At 37.1% G+C, this 23,794-nt stretch overlaps 1 protein-coding gene across 6 annotated transcripts in view; it reads right to left on the bottom strand.

The window, feature by feature from the left end:
• KIZ (kizuna centrosomal protein) overlaps window positions 1-23,794 on the bottom strand; it is a 105,065-nt gene that overhangs the window by 18,570 nt on the left and 62,701 nt on the right. For 4 of the 6 annotated variants that reach the window (XM_016126362.2, XM_036229726.1, XM_036229727.1 and 1 more), the window contains 2 exons: window positions 15,970-16,135; window positions 15,076-15,141 (listed from right to left, as the gene is read on the bottom strand). In XM_016126362.2, coding sequence (XP_015981848.2) covers window positions 15,076-15,141; window positions 15,970-16,135 — 232 coding nt within the window. Of the gene's footprint in view, window positions 1-3,855; window positions 9,999-15,075; window positions 15,142-15,969; window positions 16,136-23,794 lie in introns of those variants that run through there. The other 2 variants (XM_016126365.2, XM_016126364.2) reach the window with 2 other exon arrangements.

Below are 23,794 nucleotides of genomic sequence, written 5' to 3'. Positions count from 1 at the left end.
AAACCCCTTATTACTGGATTAAAACTACCATCGCGCTGAAGAATAAAAATGTAACTTATCTTGCCCTACTGAGAATCAATGAAGATAAAAATAAGTATTTAAAACGAGCATATTTTGAGATATTAAATGCTGTATAATTGGAACTACTATATAGAAAATTTTAATAAAGAAAACACCAGATACAGTGCACGTAGAGGGGAAAATATTGTTTTGGGTAACTTCTAGCCATATGTGTTGAGTACTGGCCGGGGTAGAAAGCGTTTCTTGCTTTAGGTTAGTCCCACTGTCCTAAAAGTGCTCCAATAGGATGGCATCATAATATTCTCCAATCAGTCTTAATGTCCATTTTACTTCAGATTTGTTGTTGTAAGGTAATTTGGGTGGGGGGTGGGGGAGGTCATTAATAAAATCAAAAACAGAGTTCCTGAATTCTAGGAAGGTAAAGAATCACTGTAAAAGAGGTAAAAATGCTGTTTCTATAAAGATCAACCAAAAAGTTTTTCAGCTTTTAGGATTCTGAAGAGGAATTTTCACTCAAAAGGCTAATCACCTTTTGTTCTACTTCTGTAGAAATTCTTGCTGCATAGGCCTTATTCAAAATTAACTAAAGACTCATCTTCCCTTTTGCTTGTTCCATCTAAGCAACAAATGTAATCAACTGTAACTCCTGTGCCTGCAACCCATAGCAACCCACAGCAACTCCCACGCAACCAATCAGCCCTTGCCAAATAAATTCTATATAAGCAATGTTGCAACTGAGCTCCAGGCCCAGATTTTCAGAGTACTAGCTCCTTTGGGACCGCCGGCATAATAAACTTGAGTTCTTCAACTTTCCGAGTGCTGCTTGGTTTCTCACTGGTCTGATTTTTGCAACTTTTCTGCAACAATACAAGTCAAGGTCTTAATGACCATACGCTAGTTTTGTATTCAATTAAAGTCATTTGGTCAAGAAAAAACAGCAAAATAGAAATTTTTAAAAAGGAAAGAAAAAAGGTTGCTTCTTGATAAGGCTCCTAGTGGCTGGAAGCTAGATTTGGGGGTTCCTCTTTCTACTGTCTAAAGGTAAATTATTTGACTTTAGTGACCTGGCTCTCATGCTTCTCTGAACAAGGAAAACATGCTAGTTACTTTCAGGAGGGAATTTTCATGAAAAATATCGAGCTAGTAATTTTAATGTATAGTTTAGATTTGGGAGGATTAAGTATTCTGTCCAAATACAAGACAGACCAATATTATTACTGGTCTGAGTCTAGAAAGGAAGGAATGTGAAGTGAATTCACTCTTAGCAGCAAGAGACCACTTCACTACTCTGGAAAAAAGCCACTTCCATGTTCCAAACCTTCCATTCTGGTTTCTTCTCTTTCCTTACTGAAGGACTTGGACTCTCTAAATGGGCCATGAGCTTAGCCCTTCGAGGCTGCCTGAGCATGCTTCAACTGTACAACAGTTTTAGAGGGAGACAGCTCATCTCTCCTGCTCCATTCAACCAGAGCTCACCCCTTACTAACCATGGTTCCTCACTGGTATTTAATCCTTATGCCCCTTCTCTAAGCAGAGAGTTACTGAATCCCACCTGGACAATTTTTATCTGGGATGTAGCTGCCCTGAACCAAGCAATAAGGGTTGGCAAAATCAAGCTAAGAACTGCTGAGCACATCACCTGCCCCATCCCTGATGCATAATTTCTCTAAGTTTAAGGGCAAAATGAAGTTTAAAAGTTAAAGGATTCAGTGAAATTACTTGGAGGACTAAACACTATTTAAGGCAGGACCAGAGATACCAAACCAGCATGTATCACACCCTTATTTACCCTTATTTTAGCCTGAAGAACTGCATAAAATAACATATGAAGGACTAGGAGACAATCCAAAAAGGAAAAGCAAAATTAATTTTTGGTTAGAATAATTAGGAGAGGTTAAAGGCTACATAGCCTGTGTAGAAGGGAAGAATCTAGTTCAAGAGCATAGATTCTGCAAATAGACTGGACAAGGTGGGATTGTAAATGCAGACACTTTCTGGGGCCAAGCAGAAACTATATATAAGTGACTCTGGTAGGGAGGGAGCAGTGGGAGGGGTGAGCCTTGTAACAGGCTGGAAACATGTGCATGCCCTGTCTAGAGGGTGGGAATTGCTTTCAGGTGGGAAAGTAGTCCTAGTCTTACCAGACTTCTGCCTTTTTAAATAAAAAAAATTTAAAAACTGCACAGGCCAAACAGAACATACTTGCAACATCAAAACTAGATGGTGGTAAGCAATTTTTTCTGTGTTGCAAAAAGTAGGGCAAGAAAACTGTGAAAAACTTTAGCCAAGGGATATAAGCCAGATGTTAGGAAAATCTCACTTAAAGAGACCCCAGCACATATTATCAAGGGAGGCTGCAACAGTATATAGATATTTTTAAGTAGCTGTATGTATCAAATGGACCAGGTTTCCAACTCTTTGGAAGCAAGAGTATACCTTTTGCTAGAGGTGCTCAAACAATTCAGACATTCTCCATGAGTAGTTTAGAAGACTTGGCTAGGAGTCCAACTTCATAAAGTAAAAAGGCAAAGCTATATTGCAAGGTTCAAATTAGCCTTCTACAAACAAGGTAGGGATAAGGTTCATACATTTCCAAGGAGGAAAAAATTTTAATCTTCTCAATGGGCAAGTAAACTCTAAGTCTGCAAATCTAAGGATTGGGTAGCTCCTTGGAACTCCAAGGAAACACTTTCTCCTATTAATAATGTTGAACTCTCAGAAAACTACTGAGTAGTGAAATTATTATATAAAACAATTATTTCTAAAGAATACACTTATTTTCACATCTTTTTTTTTTACAGTTTTATTGAAATAGAATAGACAATTAGTTGCTCATATTTTCAGTATACAATTCAATGAGTTTTTTCAATTATAGATGGAATACAATTTTCAGTTGTACAGCACAGTGATTAGAGATCTATATAACTCAGAAAGCAATCATCCCATAAGCCTAGTACTTTTCTACCCCCTTACATATTACGATATTATTGTTTCTATTCCTTATGCTATACTTTATACCTCCATAACTATTTTGTAACTATCCTTTGTACTTCTTAATCTCTTTGCCCTTTTTCACCTACCTTCCCAACATCCCCTTCTATTTGGTAACCCTCAAATATTCTCTGTATCTGTGAGTTTTTTTCCATTGTTTATTTTATCCTTTAGATTCCACATGTACATGAAATCATATGGCATGTCTTTATCTGACTCACTCCACTCAGCACAGCACCCTCTAGGTCCATCATGAAATATCTTTTTCCATCCCTTTACTTTCTGTCTGTGTGTGTCTTTTAATCTGAAGTGAGTCTCTTGTAGGCGGCTCATATAAGGGTCTTGTTTTCTTAGCCATTCATCCACCCTATCTTTTGATGGGAGTATTGACTTTCTTTTCATTTGAAGTACGTGTTGATTGATATGTAGTTATTGCCATTCTTTATTCATATGTATCATTTTTGATACATATTTTTTCTTCTTAAAGAAGTCCCTCCAACATTTCTATAATACTGGCTTGGTAGTGATGAACTCCTTTAACTTTTTCTTGTCTGGGAAGTTCTTTATCTGTCCTTTGACTCTAAATTATTGCTTTGCTGGGTAATCTTGGTTGTAGGTCTTGGATTTTCATCACTTTGAACATTTTGTGCCAAGCCCTTCCAATTGCAAAGCTTCTTTTGAGAAACTGGCTATCAGTGTTATGGGAGCTCCCTTGTAGGTAACTGCTTTTCTCTTGCTGCTTTTAAGATTCTCTCTTTGTATTTAATCTTTGGAATTTCAATTATGATGTGTCTTGGTGAGGGCCTCTTTGGATTCATTTTTTGGGGACTCTATGAGCTTCCTGGGGTTGTATGTCTATTTGCTTCATCAGGTTAGGGAAGTTATCCATAATTATTTCTTCAAACACATATTCAACTTCTTGTTCTCCCTCTTAAGGTATCCCTGTGACATGGATGCTTTTACCCTTAATTTTGTCCCATTGGCTTCTTAAATTATTATTATATTCTTGGTTACTTTTTTTCTTGCTGTTCTGATTGGGTGTCCTCTGCTACCCCATCTTCTATATTGGTATTCCATTCTGCACTTCACCCACTCTGCTGATTCCCTCTTACATACTCTTCATCTCAGATAACATGTTCTTCATTTCTGACTAGCTCCCTTTTATAATTTCCATTTCCATTTTTATGTTTTTTATCTCTTTAATTTTCACTGAGTTCATCTCTTCTACTAAGTTCATTGAGCATCTTTATCTGTTAGATTGCTTGCCTCTGGAGCTTAGTTCTGTCCTTTCACGTAGGACAAGCATCTCTGTCTCCCCATTTTGGCTACCTTTCTTTGTCTGTTTCTATGTACTAAGCAAAGCTCCTAAGTCTCCCAGTCTTATTAGTATGGCTTTATGTAGTAGGTGTCCAGTGGCACAGTCCTGAAGGGTCCAACTGCAGGTCAAGTTTAGCACCATCCTGTGCCACCTGGTCAGATTTAGCAAGCAATCCACAGATGCTGTGCTTATAGTTGCCTCAAGAGGCCACACCAGAAACCAATGCTGGCTGCTGCCAGTGTGGGGCTTGGAGCTATTCAGCAAGGGGAACAGTGCACACCAAGGACACCATTGGATGTGTCTTGGGTAGGACTGCAAGTTGGGAGGCACAGAGTTTCAGGGAATCCTCTGGGCAGAGCAACCTCTGTTATCCAGTTTGATGATGTCTCGGCTATGACGGCACCTGCGGGGCCTGTGTCTGTATGCTAGGATGGGGGAGGGCTCAACAGAGGAACAACGGATACTACCAGCACTTCTATGGGGAGAAAGCCTTGCCTCTGGCCCTTGCCCTGAAGCCCAACAACTCAGTGTCCTCCCATATATCCTGGTACCTCCTGAGCAGCCGACCCAGTGCTGAGGCTCAGAGTGAGTGAGTTCATCACTGTAAAAGTGTGGCTGTGGCCTTCAAGAGGAGTCTGCACCTGCTGGCTGCAGCTGCTGCAGCCTCTGTCTTACTGCGGGACCAGGCAGCCTTGCATCTCCGCCCCCTCCTACCACTGCAGGGTGATTTCTTATTTTTCTCCCCAGGCAACTCTGCTTGCTGTTTATTCTGTGGTTTTGTCACAACTCTGGTGTGGTCACAAGAAGAGATGTACAAAGCCTCTAAGCCATCTTGCCCCTCCTCCCAAGAATACGTATTTTCAATGAGAATGTTCTGGTACACACAGAAACAAACATGCATGCATGCTCAAGCTTTCAGTTCTGGATCTCTCGGTCGAGCATCTATCACATACTCAAATGTGTTAAGATTTAGTTTAAAAAGCAGAAAAGATTATAGTTTAAAATAAAGTAAGGCAAGGGGGCCAGGGACTTAAAATCTATCCTTGACTATTAATTCCAGACAGATGACACAATGAGATAAATATATCTTCCTACTTCCTTACATAAGCTGGCCAAACCCAATCATTGATCTTCCTGCAAAGTGGTGATGGATCACTGAGATTATTTTTTTTCTTTTTGACATGTATTTTGTGTCTAGAAAATGGAAATGGCTAGAGAAACAAAGTGAAAACATGCTGAATAAAGGGAGGTAGGAGAGAGATGATGTTGGAGAGAAGAGAAAGAAAAACCCTCAACTTCTTATCTTTTATTCTCTTTTATATGCAAATGTACACCTGCTAAAATACTTCTAAATCTACAAATAAAAAGAAAATATCTGATGAACAAGTGCTTTTAACAACCCATTATAAGAGCCAGATAAACGTGTGGTTCACCAGCCTCTATGGGGTGTCTCTGAGTCAGAGGTTCTGTCCATGGCTTTCACAGAAATCCCTAATGAAAAAAGAGTTAGGTCCAGAAAAGGAATCACAAAGGAGATACAAACAATACTATCACTACAGCGAGAAAAATACTATCACTACAGCGAGAAAAAAAACAACCTTGAACTGACAAAGAACTGGGCATCTTTGAGTAAGAAAGGCTAAATTACCATTCCTATATGAAGTACATAGAATTTTTAAAATTAAATTTGAAAAATATTTTCTGTCTGCTAAATTTCCCAGTGCTGTTACTTTTCACATATACCTATACCCATGCAATTTTTTTTTTTTGCATACTACACTAGATGTGTTGCTGATGCAGTGAACTCAGTCATTTTCGCAAAATGAAACAATAATTGTGGGATATGTTTCTAAAATTAATTCTAAAGATAAATATTATTACTTAAAATCCAGAAACCACTTCTCTAGTAATTTGCTCAAATAAAAATGAGAAACTATTAGGCTATGGGTCTTTCACAATTTTGAAAATACAGAAAACTCATCTATAGGAATTTTAGTCTTTAGGTCATAAGTCTATGTGAATGTGAGATACAGAGGTTGAGTCTACTTTTCATGTCCAGACTTTCCACTCCACTCCACTAGTAGTCCTGGGTCTGTATATCTATTGTCCAGGTTTCTCTGCCCTCTCACAGAGAGGGCTGATACACAGAGTAACACCTAATTCATACGACATGCCTGGAGTGGCTTCAGGAAGTAGGTTTACATTACATTCTTAATTTTTATGAAATAATTCAACAATTACACCTGAACATAAATGCCAGGCTTATAACTGACCTTTAATGAACATTTTAAAATGGAATTGAAACAGTTTTGCTGGTATTGCTTCATATGTAAATTTATAACCACAGTGCCTGCCACTTATCTGTTCAACCATGGGAGGTGAATTTTCAACTCTCAAAGTCATAGAATTTTTATGTTTTCAAAGACTGAGTGATCATGATCAGTCAGGTATATTTTACTGGCATAATTAGTCTTTAAAAACAATAATAGTTTTCGCAATTTGCACTCAATAATTTATATAATGAGAAGATTCAGAAATAGAGACATTAATATTATCAATTTCATCACTTATAGTAGTGCAAGGAATAATCACTGAATAAGATAAACTGGATTCTAGGAATGTAAAATATGAAGAAATCCCTCCTCAGCCCCTGTAGGGGATTGAATAATGTATGTTCCCCCCCTGGCCCCCGCCAAATTCATGTCCACCCGGAACCTCAGAATGTGACCTTTTTGGAAATAGGTTCTTTGCAAATGTAATTAATCAAGAATCTCATGATGAAATCATCCTGGATTTGCAGTGGGCCCTAAATCCAATGAATGGTATCCTGATAGGAAGAGCAGTAGACATGGGAGACACAAAAAAGAAGTTGATGTGAAGATGGAGACAGAGGTTCGGAGTTACACTGCCACAAACCAGGAGCCACCAGAAGCTGAAACAGGCAGGCAAGGACCCTCCCCTGGAGCCTTCAGAGGGGGCACAGTCCTGCGGACACTTTAATTTTAGATGTCTGGCATTCAGAACTGTGAGAAAATACATTTCTGTTGTTTTAAGGTTGTGATAGTTTGTTACAGCAGCCCTAGGAAAATGCATTCAGCCCTCTGTATCCACGGGTTTTGCATCCATGGATTCAACCAATTGCAGATGAAAAATATTTTTTTAAATCCCAGAAAGTTTTAAAAAGCAAAACTTGAATTTGCCACATGCTGAGCACTATGCTAATCCACACTAATGAAGTGATATGGAAGCATATCCTCCTATAGCCTACATGAAATATAATGCCATTTTATATGAGACTTGAGCATCTATGGATTTTGGCATTGAATGGGAGGGTGAGGGTAATAGGTCCTGAAACTAATCCTCTGGAAGACACCAAGGGATGACTAATATACTTCCTAATCCCGATTTTATTAAAATATTGAAAGCCCAACCTCTTCTTTCTCTCCTCGAGTCTGTATAAAGTGAGGGTATTTCACAACATGACTTCATCTAAGGGCTCTTTCATCTTTGAGACCCCCTGCTCCATGGTTCTCAAACCTAGGGAGTCACTTGGGTATGTCATAAAAGGTTGATGCCTAGCTCTCACCACTAGAGGTTCTGATGGAACTGGTCAAGAGGCTGGAACACAAGTATGTTTTTAAAATCTATACAGGATTCTACCGTGCAACTGCCGAGAATTTCTCTAGGCACATACGAGTTCATTGCCTTGAACACTGGAAAATCCAATAAAAAGTACTCTCAGACAGCTGCCTTTCATTCTTTAATGACTATGTTAAATAAATACCATGACCCTATAATGTTGTGAGTGAGGAATGCTTTGCCATAATGAGTAGCAGGCAGTTAGCCCAGTGGGTGAAGTCCCCGCAGCCTGATCCCTGCCACACAGGGCCAAATGATCTACAATGGACAGTCCAGAAGCAGTTCCTTGCTTTTGCATGACTTGGGGGCCCCTTGTTCCAGGTGTAGCAGGTAACATGTCTACTGATTCTTGTGCATTTCTGGGACAGAACAAATAAAGAACATTTTAAATAAAGTCTCAGCAGTGGAGGTATCATGCCACTATACTTTGGCAGTCCAAAGTTGTCACTAGTCTTCTCTCCCAGGATAAATTTAGCCACCAATGACAATCTGGCTATCAAATGTTTCCAGGTATTTTCCAATCTGATGTAAAACTCAAGCATAATGTTTTGGGAAAGACTGCCCAAAACCCCAAGTAGCACCCCTCAAATTTATGCTGACTTCCTACAAAGCTGTTAAATAGACATACCCTAGAATGACCTTGAATATTTCAGCTTGCCAAAGAGTATCAGTGAGAAATGGCAGTCAGGCAATGACTTTCAACACAGTTTGACCAAGAGAATTGATGTTAAAAGAATGAGAAGCTGAATGGATAGTCTCAGAGGCTTAATCTTCTTGAGATAAAAGCTGTGAGCCCTTTTCACATGGAGCTTAAGGAGATGAGTTTTGCCAGGATAGGCACGTGGGCTGGGAAAAGTACTGGTGGAGTAAATGACTGAAAGAGACAGTATTTTGGCCTGAATCAACAAGCATTTAAGGAATCTCCATAATACTCTAATTTTTATTCATTTGTTTGACAAATGAGCGTCCACTGTATACCAGATATTGTGTGAGGTGATGGGTTTTTATGATATTTAGCATTTACTAAAGCTAAAATTCACTTAACTCTCAGAGGTAAATTTAGTGTGCATACAAATAAAATTGCCAATGTGGGAAATTTCACTTTGGGGGTATAAGTGATTCAGAGGGAGACTTTCCTTCATAATCTAGGTAAGTATTGCTCTAATTCTGGCTTAAGTATTTCAGGGAAACACTGATCTGAATATCCTACTGCATGCACATAGTCTTGGGCCTAAGTGTACTTAAATTTTCCCCTCTTTATAAAGGGCATACCTCTTGGTACAATCCACACTCAGAAATCCTTGCAAGCTGAGCACCTCTCTAGGCCTAATGTAATAGAAAGGAAAAGTATGGCTGCAAAAGCATCCTTGAAGAGCTCATCTTTTGTTATGATACATGTTGATGTTTAATTGATCCATACATTCTGATGCAGTCTTATAAAATGAAAGAGGTAGAGTAGTAGAACAGGAGTTGGGGGCTTAAATCCCGAAGTTTCAGTTCAACTCAAGATCCAACACACAAGGTATATGGCCTTGAGCAGGAATCAACTCTTCTAAGTTTCTGCTGGACTGTCTGTAGAATGAGTTACTAATATTTACCCCACAGGGCTCTTTTGAAGATTACAAATGATAGAGGCTTTGTGAGGGCAGGGACTCAGTCTTTTGCTGTCTGTGGTATTCCTAAGTAAAGGTATACTATACATACAAATGATATGCTATTTCTAATATATAAAAAACCATATATTCATAGAGATCAACATTAATCTTTGATTTCTACCTGGATTCTTTAGTGTGAACAACTAGACTAGTAAAAGAGGTAGATTGTGTTAACAAGAATAGATCATACATGCTGTGGGAATACTTACTTGTGTGTGTGGATGTGTGTGCAGGAGGATTTCTATGTGCACTATAGCACAGGTTACAGGAGCTAGAGTTATAAAACTCACACTCTCCATAATGATGATTAACAAAGCAGATACCTTCAAAGTGATAGCACACTCCTTAAGGATGAACACCTCTTCCAAGAAGACCTATGTTGGGAGTGATAAGCAAAATATGGAAGGGAATTAGAGAAATGAGAATGTTGGCACATTTTCTTTCTTTAATATGGACTGAGAATCACAGTCTTTTACCATTAGAAAGTAGGTCTTAGTTCCCAGAAATGAGAATTCCTTCCACAGTGCTCCTCTAGAGAGCAGGTTCCTGCCACGGGTCAAGGACCCAGCACAGAATCCCACATTTGGAAGATACTCAGCTTGGTTTTGCTGATACAAAGAGCTAGAAAGTTTTTCCGTTATTGAGCTGTGAATTTCTTCCCTGAAACACTCACTGAACTACACTCTACAATTATGTTCATTTAATGTTCTGCCTTCTACATGGTGGTACCCTGGCAAATTTTTAAAGATAGCTTTTGTGTGTTTCTCAGGTTAAACTTTCCCAGGGTCTTCATTATTCTGAAAATGGTATAGCTTCAGGGCTTCCGCCTCCCCCCATTCTGCCCACCTTCCTGGTGCCTGCTCTGGATTTCATCCTGGCCTCTTTCTCTACTTTATCTCTTCTGAGAAAGCTGTAAAGCAAATAAAATCACAGAGAAGGACCAACACTGATGTAGAGTGCTTCAGGACCATTGAGAATAACTACCGTAACGGGCAGGTTATCAATTTGAGGAGTAGCTTTGACAAGTAAATTTCAATCATAGCATCATCTGGGTTTAGTTACACTAAAGTAGCCCAAAGTGTCTTTATAAAGCAATCTCATCTATAAGAGAGGTTCCCACAAAAAGAAACCACAGGAAAACACTGATGGTAATTTTAGTGTATCGATAAAACTTGTGCCCTCATTAGACTTAAGGTTTTAAAAAAACATTCCACATGTGTGTAAATTTCCCAAAACATGTTCCATACAACATTAATCCTGTTGGCTGTTTATAGAAAGGATTCCATTGTCAAACAGAAGGTGAGTTATTTGACTTTATGTTCACATTTTTAAATAGTTCGTTTACTGAAAGTCTTCTAAAAGTCTTCAACATGCTCTTGTGGATTCTGCCCAGGAGAGAGAAACCAGATAGGGTTTAGCCACAAGATATGTCTTCCTTGCAGTATCTTCTGGGTGGAGCACTGCATAGAACACTTTTGGGGAAATGCTGCATCAGATCACCAACCATGTTGATACAGCACATCAGGGGAGGACTGTCACTTAGTGATCAGGGAACCTGCAATGTTCTCACCTGTGTGCATGTAAGCAGAGACAGCTGAGCCTTGACCAGAGCGATCCCTAGGAGCCACTTCACCAGCTTTTTGTGATCCTTCTCTAAGGGTTTCTTCATACGACTAATTAGAAGTTGCAAAAGTAGCATAAAACTCTCTTCAAGTTTTTGGGTTAGTAAACATCCTCTGGATTCAAATCAGTTGAGTTCTCAAGTGAAAATTTATTGCAGAAACTACTAGTAGGCACTAATAGTCAGAGTGGTCAATGAGGAACTATGCCAGTACTGCACCTCAGGAAGGTAAGCAGCTATCAGAATAACAAACAGGCTGGTGGTGCCCAGGCACTCTCCTCAGGTTTACTCTTTCTGTGGCGCAGCACCCCATCATCGCTGCTTCTTTTCCTCTTTCAGTTTACTTTGTGAGGTTCCTTTCAACTAGATGTCACTTGTTTGAACTGCTGGGGAGTGTGGGGCCCGTGCATAAGACCAATACTACTACTAAGAGTCTTAAGAATATTATTAGAAACTATAGCTAACATGTATGAGTGTGTTGTATATGCTTAGCATGTTGACACACATGACCTTATTCAAACTTTAAGACAATTTTGCCCAGTGCTAGGTATGTCTGCTTTTCTAATACAGAGGCTCAGAGAGGTAAAGAAATGGGCAGGGAGTAAAGAGCAGACACTGATGGCTGATGCCAAAGCTCAGGCTCAACTGCCACATCTCCTCAACTCCCAGAGCACAGGCTCTGGGATGTTCCTTTTCTTTGGAAGATCCTAGAGGAATGCAGCCCATCCAAGCAGGAAAGCCTCAACAAAAGTATCATAAAGGGGGAGGAAGAATTTATTTTAAATAAAATATATACTTGCCTTACTTTACCAAAGGCGAAATCTCCAAAGAATTTTGACAAAAGATACAAAAATTTCATAAAGAGACAATGATCAAGAACTTAAGAGATCAAAGCAGCTTCAATGACTGACACAGCAGTAGTATTAAGTAGGAGCCAAGGTGCATGAGACCTTCAAACATTAACTCCATGGGAGGTCAGTGGGTGTAGAGCAAAGAATGAAAAAAGTGTGGTGGTAAGAACAGAATGGCAATGCTCAAAGTAAATGGCTTTGAAAAGTTTTTCATATCTTGCAAGTTATTTTATGTCTAATACTTTGGCATGTTTTTTAAACTGCTAACTATTGATAGATTAATGGCAGGTTGCTGGAATTACAAATTTCTTTAAAAATCTTAATGGCAAAAAGCCCTTATTACTTCTAGGCTCATCATACCTTTTTCTACATGAAGAGAAGGAAGATTTGAAACCCTGGTACTTAACTATCTTACCTCTTATAAAGAAATTATATAACATAGATACAGAGAACATGTTGGTGGTTGCCAGAGGCAGGGGGTCGAAGGTGGATGAAATAAGTGAAGGGGGACAAAAGGTAAAAATTTTCTGCAAATTAAAACCACAATGAGATATTACCTCACACCTGTCAGAGTAGCTATTATCAATAAATCAACAAACAACAAGTGTTGGCAAGGATGTGAAGAAAAAAAACCCTTGTGCATTGTTGGTGGGATTGTAAACTGGTGCAATTTTTTGAAGTTACCTCAAAAAATTAAAAAATAAGACTACCGTATGACCCAACAATTCCACTTCTGGGTATTTATCCTAAGAAATCCAAAACACGAATTTAAAAAGATATATGCACACCTATGTTCACTGCAATATTATTTACAACAGCCAAGATATAGAAGCAACCTAATGCCGATTAATAGACAACTAGAAAAAGAAGTGGTACATATATATAATGAAACATTATTTGGCCATAAAAAAGAATGAAATTTTACCATTTGTGGCAACATGGATGGACCTAGACTAATGTATTGTGCTAAGTGAAATAAGTCAGACAGAGAAAACCAAATATCATAAGATTTCACTTATATATGGAATCTAAAAACAAAATAAACAAAGCAGAAACTAACTCAGACACAGACTGGTGGTTGCCAGATAGGAGGGGGTGAGGGAATGGGTGAAAAAAATGAAAGGGATTAAGAAGTACAAATTGCTAGTTATAAAAATAGCCACAGGAATGTAAGATACAGCATAAGGAATATAGTCAATAGTATCGTAATAACTAGGTATTATGTCAGATGGGTACCAGACTTATCAGGGTGATCACTTCATAAGTTATATAAATGTCTAATCTCTATATTGTATACCTGAAACTAATATAATATTGTATGTCGACTGTAATTGAAAAATAAATTTTAAAAAAGGTCAAAAAAGAGGCACAAATTTCCAGTTATAAATGTCATAGGGAGGTAATGAACAGGATGGTGATAAGGTTAATAATACTGTACTGCATATTTGAACATTGCTAGGAATGTAAATCTTAAAAGCTCTCATCACAAGAAAAAAAAATTTTTGTAACTGTGTGGTGATGTTAGCTAGACTTATTGTGGTGCTCATTTCACGATGTATATAAATATTGAATCATTATACTGTACGCTTAAAACTAACATAGTGTTATATGTCAATTATACTTTAATAAAAAATTCTATGGGAAAATAACATTTGCATTAATTTTGGGGAGAGTCATCTATCTGCAGCAAGGAATGACTGGAAAGAATACTTAGGAGACTAGTAAGAACGGGCAACTAGAACACTTCCTGGTTTCTCCCCAATAAGACTTTATGATTTTAATTTTAACTGAAATAAATTCAGAGGTCATTAGATACTTCTACATTCAAAGGTAAATGCAAAAAAAAAGTATCTAAATGACGTCTTGGTTATTTGCAGTTTGGGGTCATCTACACTTCTATTAATAAAATAAATAAAGAGGGAACTCTACCAGAGTTTTCTCAAAATAAAGAATAAAAATGCAACAAACATATCACTGGGAAATATTTAGAAGAAAACTTCTGTATTTTAGAGTGAAATATTATCTGATACAGAATATATAAAATAATTGCTCTACTATAAATTCCTTTTTCAAAACCAGAGTTCATCATAGAAACGTGGTTTAAAAAATTAATCATCAGTCCATGAATTGTATTGCCATAAAAGAAACTCATTCCTTTATGCATATAAACAACAAAACTACCACACATGCAGATGCATGCCTTAGTACCTTAGAGCAATGGTGTATTTACTTGTATAAATATTTAAAGTCAGACCTTTGAATTTATAATGAAGTAGCACACCACTTTACAAAATAAGGTATGACTAAATGTAGATGTACAACAAATAGAACTCTGTTCAGAATACTAATTGCTGCTGTCAATATTCTAAAACTAAAAAAAGTAATGATATTCAGATTTCATCTAAACAAGCCTAATACATGTGCAGAAATCTTAACAAGTCTTGGTAAAACCTTATTGCTCAAATTTTTAAATTATTAGACAGGCTTTGTAACTGAGGGACAAGCAAGCTTCCTGTCTGGCATTCCCCACACCTCCCTCCCACCCCCACCACCTGTGCTCTTATTTTAATGATGCATATTCAATTATCACAAGAAAGAAAAGAGTAAAATCAGAAACATCTGTAGTTTGCCATAATGACTGGGTATTCCCCATGGAGACTGACCTTTCCACACAGACGCAGGTGCTTAAAGGCTACATGATGGGGGATGCTCACATGTGTAAATATATAAGATGATTATAAAGAATTCAATAGACATGATTATTTTCCACCTTAGTTTGTGTTAATGTAAGCTTGCATGTTATAATCATTTGTTCTTATGATTAATCATTTGTTCTTATGATTAATCTCCTGCTCCAGCATGTAGTAGTTGAAATATGCCTGCTCTTAGCAAAGTCCATAAACCACTAACCTAGGATGTTCTAATTATATTATAAGGTTGAATCCTGTGTGTGAAACTCTTAGGCAACCATAACTTTACCTGTGATTGGAATCTTTGCTGCCATGCTTTCTTCCTTGCTCTTGTCTCTGCAGCCACTTGAAACTTCTAAAAATCAAACACACGATAATATGAATGCATTTCAGGGTTACATCTATGGTCTATATATTTATGGTCTTTGTTTTTGTTTGTTTTTTTAACTACCATTCCTCTTATTTTCATTGCTTTCCTACCTTCTTTTTTTTGGTTAGTTTATTTCTTGTCTGACAGCTATCGAATTTGAGTAGGGCTTAAAACAAGTGAGCCTCAAATCCTGTGCATATATCTCAACTTCTGAATACATCCTTAGCAACTCATAGCTGTCTTGGAAGTACCACTATAGTGATTTACTGGAGGGACTTAACGATAATGCTCAAATGATCACAACTTCTGGATACTAAAAATTGGTTTTTAAATTTTGGGGGGCATAAATTAATTGATTCTTATCTGTTCAGGCTTTTGTAAGGTTGTATTATAATTTAAAAAGCATGTTTAAAAGTTATGAGTAAATTCTATTAAGTGATATTAAAAACTTCACACAGTACTTTATGTGAAGTACTTTATGGAGTCATTTTAATGGAATCATCTTCATCTTTGTAGGATAATCAAAATTATCTACTGCCAAGTGATTAATTTTAAGATTTCATAACTTATAAAAACTTAATTTATTTGAAGTTCAGCAGAACTGCAGACTACAATTAGGTTTCCTATTCTTGTTAGACTAAACAAAATCATATATTTATTGGAAGGTGGTATAAAACAAATAACATATTATACATATTAAAATCAGACGTATTCACTAGTCCCCTTTATTTTATAGGTATACCTTGAGAAAGAGGGTGTCGCGTTGACTCTGAACGCATTTTTGCTGTGGACAGACCCTTTAACAATAGTTACCTTGTTCCCTTGTAAGAACACTGTTGAGCCACAGAGCGGGTTTTGCTTCCTTTATTCCACTATTGTCATTCAGAATAGATGGCAAGCTGCAAGATGATTCATTACTGTGAATAGCCGACCTATCCTCACACTCTTCTGTAAGGGTTCTTTTCAATAATGCTGTTGCCTACAGTGTTTAAAAGAAAGCACAAAGAAATCAAAACAAACTGTAGCTACATTCCCATTGGTCTCAAAGACCTAGTCTTCAAATATAATTTTAGGTTAAGCTTTATTTAGGATTTAATTTGCTTCCTGACATTTAACAGAAATTAAAACGTCTTGGAGATAAAATACATCTGATTATTTTCCAGCAGAATTTAATTCTTTACAACAACTTACACTAGAAATAATATATTTTTTTGAGGACTGTATCTTACATAATACAAAACTGTTCTCCTACTTGTCAAGTATGTATATGAGATATGACCACCCCTGCTAATCTGGGCTGGTTTATCCAAGATTTCCTCTCTCATTGCATGAGTCTTTTGGTTTGAATTAAGAAGTGATCTGAAAAAATGTGACCTTGTGGTATCCCTATCCTTCTACAAATAACCCCTGAACTTCCCCCCAAAATTACAAAAAAAAAAAAAAAACCTTATGGTTGAGGAGGGGGCATTAAGCTCAAAAGAAACTGATCTTGTTCTAAACCATAAGAATAAAGATACTCTGAATTTTGCTGCTAAGTCCACTGAACTTGGGAAACTTACCTGCCACACTGCTTATCTGTTTTCAAAGAGCACTGAACTGTCTTACTCATATAACCTCAAGTATCCTGGGCAGAAAGGTGGGCAAAGATTTCATCACAGCTGACTTGAGAGGTAGAGAAAAAGTGGCGATTAACAGGACAGGTTAATAATACCCATGTCTCTTAATTTCCAGGTCAGCACTCTTAAAAATGTATTGGTAAAAAGAGCAAAACAACCAATGATGACATCATCCTGCTGCCAGAGTTACTACTCAGAAGTGGTGATTTGTCCAGGCAGTTGGGAATAGAAACCTTGGTGGTGGTGTTGACCTTTCACTAGTATTTGACAGCAGTAGTAAAGACAGGGCAGTGTCCAATCCAGCCTGTGGGAAATGCGGGTGAGGCTCCATCCATTAATATGAAGAGTGGAACTGGACAAAACCTCACAGGTCATTCATTGTTAGTCCATGAGTGAAGCAGTAACAACTTAATTATGTAGTGAATAAAGGGGAAAATAATAATCTTTCCTTGTAATTTACATAAAAGAAGGCAAAGATAATCTGAAAGGGAGAATCACTGAGGCAGAACATGGAAGATCTGGCCTTGCAAGTTTGGCTTTGAACATAGGGCTACTGCCATCATCCCTGATATCCCTGCAAAGCTCCTGCCCTCTGCCTCCCCTAGAACTGGCTAGCCTATCCTAGAGGCTAGAGCAACCAATTTTAGGGGATTTAGGGAGTTCCAGTCTACTTGGCCAAAGGACTTAGTGTCAAGTTAGCCCTGTAGCCAGAACCTGTCTGTGGTCCAATTCTATAGTAACCAGGAGCCTTTCCGTTATTTGTACAAAGTTGTTCCTGAATTTTATTCCAGTTGTGATATTTCTCTGTGGGGGTGATCTGCACAATATCCCTGTTTCTGCACACTGGGGTTAAGTATAGAGTCCTGCCCTTGAAGCTCAGTCTGACTCTCACCATTGGCTGTCATAGAGCCTCAATCTCAGCTATCCACATAAGCCACTGTTCTGCACCTGCTTCCAGAACTTGTCCAGGAAAAGAGGGGTGAAGAGTAGTACCAGCTGCTTCATCTGCCATCTCTCAACCATCACTGAGCTCTCTGGACCATCCTGGTGTGTCTCATTTCTAGATATCTACCCATCCTGATCTAGGCTGTCCCCACAAAGAATTAAGCTGCTATTCTCTGTGCCCAATAATCCTGGGTATATGAAAAGCATTTAACCCATTTCCCATTTGCCCTGAGAATACTCACTGGCAGTATTTGTGGCTGCAGCATTTTACCTCAAGATAATTTGTAGATTACAAAACTAACCTTACCCCTAAAGTTTGCCACAAAATATTTCACTTCTATTATTACTTTTGCATAGTTCTAGTATATTGATAGTCTTTGGAAATAAATGACATCATTCTATTTATAGCATTCTGATTTTAGTAGTGATATTTCCATTTACAAAATATAGTAATTCTCAATCAATGAGAATGTCAAATCCTAGAAAACGTAGCATTCTTATGTGTAATGTTAACATCATTCTTGAAGTTAGCTGAAGATTCATTTGATGAATCTGATTTATGTATATGTTTCTGTTACATTAGGATTAGAGACAAGTTCTGTTTAGAAATAACTACAAGAACAGTTTTTATATTTCATTTTCACATTAAAAACCAGTCAGAGTCAGCCTCAGAGAGCTTGTTTATGTAAAATTAAATTAACACTGGCAGCAAGCAGCACTTTTTTTTTTTTTTTCCTAAATAGGAAATGGGTTAAAATGTGAACAAAAAGAACTGGCCCAAATTCTGTAGTAAGCTATAATTTTCTCTTTCTGGGATTTAAAATAATCCAAACGTTCTGAAAGCACTTCAAATATTTATTTCTCCCTCATATTGATTACTTTATGCAATAGCTATAATTAATAATTTCTTGGCATGACTTCATAATAGCCATTGTCTTAACACACTTTAAAAAAATAAAATTGTTAAAAGACTGTTGAAGCTTTCCACACTTCTTAAGGTAGAATTTTGAGACAATGGAAATCTGTTTTGGATTGTCAATAACTCAGATAACTTATCACTAGTCTCTCAATGATGACACACAATTTATGTTTTGCATATCCCTTTCATATTAGACCCTCTTTTGCTTTAGCTATGTTCTTCCTGAGTTTCAAAGGAACACAGAATAAAATGCTATAATAATACTGCAAATGTCTTTCTAATAAGTCTTGACAGGAATACCACCACAGCCAATAGTTCTACAAAAAGTAAAGTGCTGAGTATACTGTAGGTTTTCATTTATTTCATATATTTTATCCCACTTATCCTTGCTATGCATTATTATGTCTCTAGGATTTCTCTTTTGTGATAAAGATGTTTGTAAAGACTCATCTTTTAAGATAATTCTATAGTTACTTTCTCAAAGATGAGTATTTGATATCTATAAGAATTTTGATGAATGATCAAATTACAACATGAGAATGGTTAACTCTACTGAATCACGGAGCCAACAGAGAGAGCAGCAGATCTGCCTAATAGATCATCACCAATCATAAAGGAATCTACAGTGTAAGTCTCTAACAAGCAGGGAATAATGAAAAGGACAGAAACAAAAGTCAGCCCCAGACAAGGAATGGTGAGAAGCTTTCTAGTCACAACTTCTGCAGAGTCAGGAAAAACATCTGTATTGTTTGTAGATCTTTTTGAAAGGTGTATTTCTAAGGAAGCCTACAGTCTGAAGGAGCATGCAGTCTGAGACTGACAACACTAACCCATACCAGCAATGGAACAAAAGCCCAAAGAAGAGTGCATGAGATTCTTTACACATCTCATCCTGGCTCTGAAAGCACTCTGCAAATTCAAGCTTTCTATCTGAAAAATGCAACCAGACAACAATTTTACCGTGGGCCTTCTGACAGTGCTTAAGAATAGACTGCACATCAGTTTCAACTTATCTGTTAGCTAATAAAGACTCTTTGATTTCATACATTTGGAGGCCAGGAGGGAAGACTGGAGACTGTCTCACTGTTCTCAGCAGTCTGAAGCCTAACTCCAACAAACTAGTCCCTCAGTTTTCTGCCTTCCCAGGAGCCAGCAGAAAAGACTCAGAAATTTAATGCTAAGCCACATACTATTTGCAAAATGACTCCTGGTGATACTTCCAATATTTCAGATACCTAGAATTATTGGCTCAACTCTACTAAGATTCTTCTCAAAGTTCAGTTTAAATATAGATCTTGCTAGGTCTAGAACCCTAAGACTCATGTAGGCTGACTCTTAATTTATATCCAGACACTTTTCAATTGTAATACTCAATTGCATAGATATATATTAATGGAAAAGACTTTGTATCCAAAACACCACTAAGAAAAATGAAAGGTGAAAATCAAACTGCTCAAAATATTGCAACAAGTTGTACAAATTTATATAAAAAGAGTTCTTACAAGTCAATAAGAAAAATATACTACTAACCTAATAGAAACATGAGCAAAGAATATGAACTAGCAAATTATAAAAGAAGAAATATAAATAGGTAGGGGAAAAGTTTGACCCCAATTGTAATATAAAGGTCAAATGAACAACAAAAAAAATTGGATGTCATTTGCACTTTGCAATTTGGTTCACACATACAAAAAAAGTTGATAGTATCCAGTTTCATAAAGGGCTCTGAAAAATGATATTTTTACCCATCCATGGTAACGCTGATGACCCTTCCAGAGTGAGATCTGGCAGTGCATAACAAATGCCTGAGAGATGCACATACCCTTTGACCTAACAATTTTATATGTAGGAATTTATTCTGAGGAAATAGCATGGATATTTGTAAAAATTGAATTGCTCAGATGTTCTTTAAAACTTTTTACTAGAGGAAAAATTAAAAACAACTTGAACACTTAACAACAGGAGCCTGGTTAAAGAGACAGTGGAATATCGGTACAGGGGTCTCTGGGCAACCATTTGAAATGATGTAGAATATGTGATGGTACGAAAGGAAGTTCTCTTGTGACAGGTGGGGAAAAAATGATACACAAACAGTGCAACTCATGTCAATATATTAAATATTAAAAATCATATGCCACAGTGTCAAAAAGTTAAATAGAAGAGCCAGATAACAGGTAATTTTCTTTTCTTTTTGTTTACCCTAACATTCTGAGTTTGTTTTTTCCACACTAGGTTTTTTTTTTTTTTTTTTTTAAGGAAAATGTATGCCAGCTTAAAAAAATGAATTTCTGTGATGAGTAGTACAAACAAAAAGAAAGTGAATGTGAAAATGTTTAATAAAACTGAATTCCATTCTATGTGTAAATCAGTGCTAGTAATGCAGCCATAGAAAGGCAAGATAATTAAAAACCATGGATGACATTCACACATTTAGCCAACTCTCAAGAACCTCTTTCTTGCACACTGGAAGCAATTTTTCAGTGTTTAAAGAGAAATGAAAGCATCTCCACTTAAGTTATATTTAAGTTATAGGATAGGAAGGAAATTTTATCTATGTAGCATCAAAACAAAGGGAAATTACTCTTATGAGCCAGCAAATGAGTATTCAAGAGATAAGAACAAGAAAGCAGGCCATCATTTAGGGAGAGGTAAAGGAATTTCTGTGACCAGTCACATAGATATCTATCTGATGCATGTGTAGTGGGGGCACTGGGCCAACCTACTCTACCAGTGACACCAGCAGGTGTCACTCTGCTTTGCCTGGAGAAGTTCTCCAGGGGGGAAACAGACATCACTTAGGAGAAAAAGGGTATTAAGACACTTTATATTTTACTGAAGCACTCAATTCATTTTTTTCACATAATTACAAATTTTTCTGTTTTAAAGTATGCAGCTGAATTATGTAATTGCCTCACAGGTTATGTAGGTGCTGTGGATCTTATCTGGTGTCAAGGGGACATAATCTGAGTTTCCTGGCTTTAATGATGTATTTACTCAAGAGACGGATTGACTCCCGCTGACAGCACGGGGACTCACAGGTAAACATCATTTGCATGTGGCTGTTTAATTAGCCATTTACCCAAGAGATCAAAGTAAACATTTCCAAGCTTCACTAGACTCTTAACCAAGTAATTACTAGTAGAGCTTTCCTAAATTTTGAAAATCTCTTACTTTTAAGAATTTTATCCAGAGAAATACTTAACCCATACTATTTACTAAATGTATGTACTATAAAAGGATGATGCATAAATCAAAACAGTCCTAGAACTCATACCCACAAAAGCATTTTGGACTAAAGTTTGCAAGGCTTGCCCTGTCCATGTCAGTGATAATATTGTTCTTCTGGACTGGGCATTTCTTCAGTCACAACCAAACAGTTTATGAAACTGCTTGCTTACTTCCATCTTTAAGCATAGATTTTGTCTTAATTTACTGGTAGTTTTTATAATTGTCACTAAGATCAGATCATAATGATTTAAAAAGAACAAAGCAGACTATCATTTGATTCCTAAGTTATTAGTTGAGCAGCCCCCTCTCATTAATAATGAAGTTATAATTTGAAAAATTATAAGTGAATTGGTTGTCTAGAACTTAGAACATGTTTTTAAATATAAACAACCCCCTTTTTGTTTATTTATTTTATTACCATGGTGACATTGGTTAATGAAATCCAGTAAGTTTCAGGTGTACAATTCAACCGAGTAAGGCATATATATTGCATTATGTGTTCACTGTCCATAGTTAGATTTCTTCGTTACCGCTTATTTGACCACTTTTACCCTATCTACCTTCCCCTCCTCCTTCTTAAAAAAAATGATTAGATAGCAAAGAGCATTCAACCAAGACTTATATCACCCTTGACACAGATGAGATGTGATGTATTTGCACTGAACGTAAATGGAAAAACAATGTTGTTACAAAATAGCAATAAATTAAATAGACAATGAAACCTGAAAACGAAATCCTTTTTAAGATCTACATTTATCAAAAGATATGAAGTAGATCTAAAAAACACAGGTTCTGTTATTCCTAAAGAACACTGTTCTTTCTTAAAGAACATTCACACAAATGGTATACCTCAACCAAAGCAAAACTATTGATTCACACACAATGCAGTAAAATAAAAATGTATGCAGGAAGGATACACACAAGGTTATTTTTGAAAAGGAACATGGGATCCTTAAGAAGCACACAAGGGCTGTATCTGCAGCTGTAATAATTTATTACAGAAGAAGGAAAGTTGGGAGGAAGGAGGCTAGAGGAGGAAGAAGAGAAGGAGAAAAGGTTGAGGGAGGAGAGAAAGAGTAGGAAAAGGGAGAGAAGGGGGATAAAAGGGGAAGAGAGAGAGAAGATGACGGAAGGAGGGAAAAGGGAGAGGGGAATTAGGAAGATGGGAGAGAGAAGGAAGTTGAGGATGAGGAGGTCTGAAACAAAATATGGTACAATGGTAACAATACATATGGATTTCGGTTGGTAGGCATGGAATTGGTGGGTTCATTATATCACTTTATGTATGTATGTTTGATATACTTTAAAAAAGTCCTTCTACTCTCTTGTAATTTAAGTGGCCAAGGAAAGGGGGTGGGGTCTTGAGAAAGATTAAAGGTACTCTGAAAAGCTCAAGGGGCAATGGCAGAGGCTCTGGACCACACAAGGACACAGGTATGTGACTTCGAGACAGAGGTGGTAAGGTTTGCCTCCAGGAAGGGCACATGTAGAATCCTTGAACTATATGCATGATAAAAATAAAAAGTTAAGGCATAAAATGTTCAAAGTGATGAAAATCCAAGATCTACACTAAGATCACTCTACCTAGCAAAGCTATCATTTAGAATTGAAGCACAGATAAAGAGCTTCCAAGGAAAGAAAAAGCTAAAGCAGTTCATCACCACCAAGCCTACAGTATTACAGGAAATGTTGAAGGGACATCTTTAAGAAGAAAAATATATGTATCAAAAATATGAATAAAGAATGGCAATAACTACATATCTATCAACAAGTACTTCAGATGAAAAGGAATTCAATGCTCCCATCAAAAGATTGGGTGGATGAAAGGCTAAGAAAACAAGACCCTTATATAAGCTGCCTATAAGAGACTCACTTTAGATTAAAAGACACACACAGACAGAAAGTAAAGGGATGGAAAAAGATATTTCAT

This window comes from Rousettus aegyptiacus, unplaced genomic scaffold, assembly GCF_014176215.1.
Source record: "Rousettus aegyptiacus isolate mRouAeg1 unplaced genomic scaffold, mRouAeg1.p scaffold_m13_p_12, whole genome shotgun sequence".
In the NCBI taxonomy this organism is placed as follows: Eukaryota; Metazoa; Chordata; class Mammalia; order Chiroptera; family Pteropodidae; genus Rousettus; species Rousettus aegyptiacus.
The sequence above is the reverse complement of the archived record's forward strand: the minus strand, read 5'-3'. Positions and strand labels throughout refer to the sequence as shown.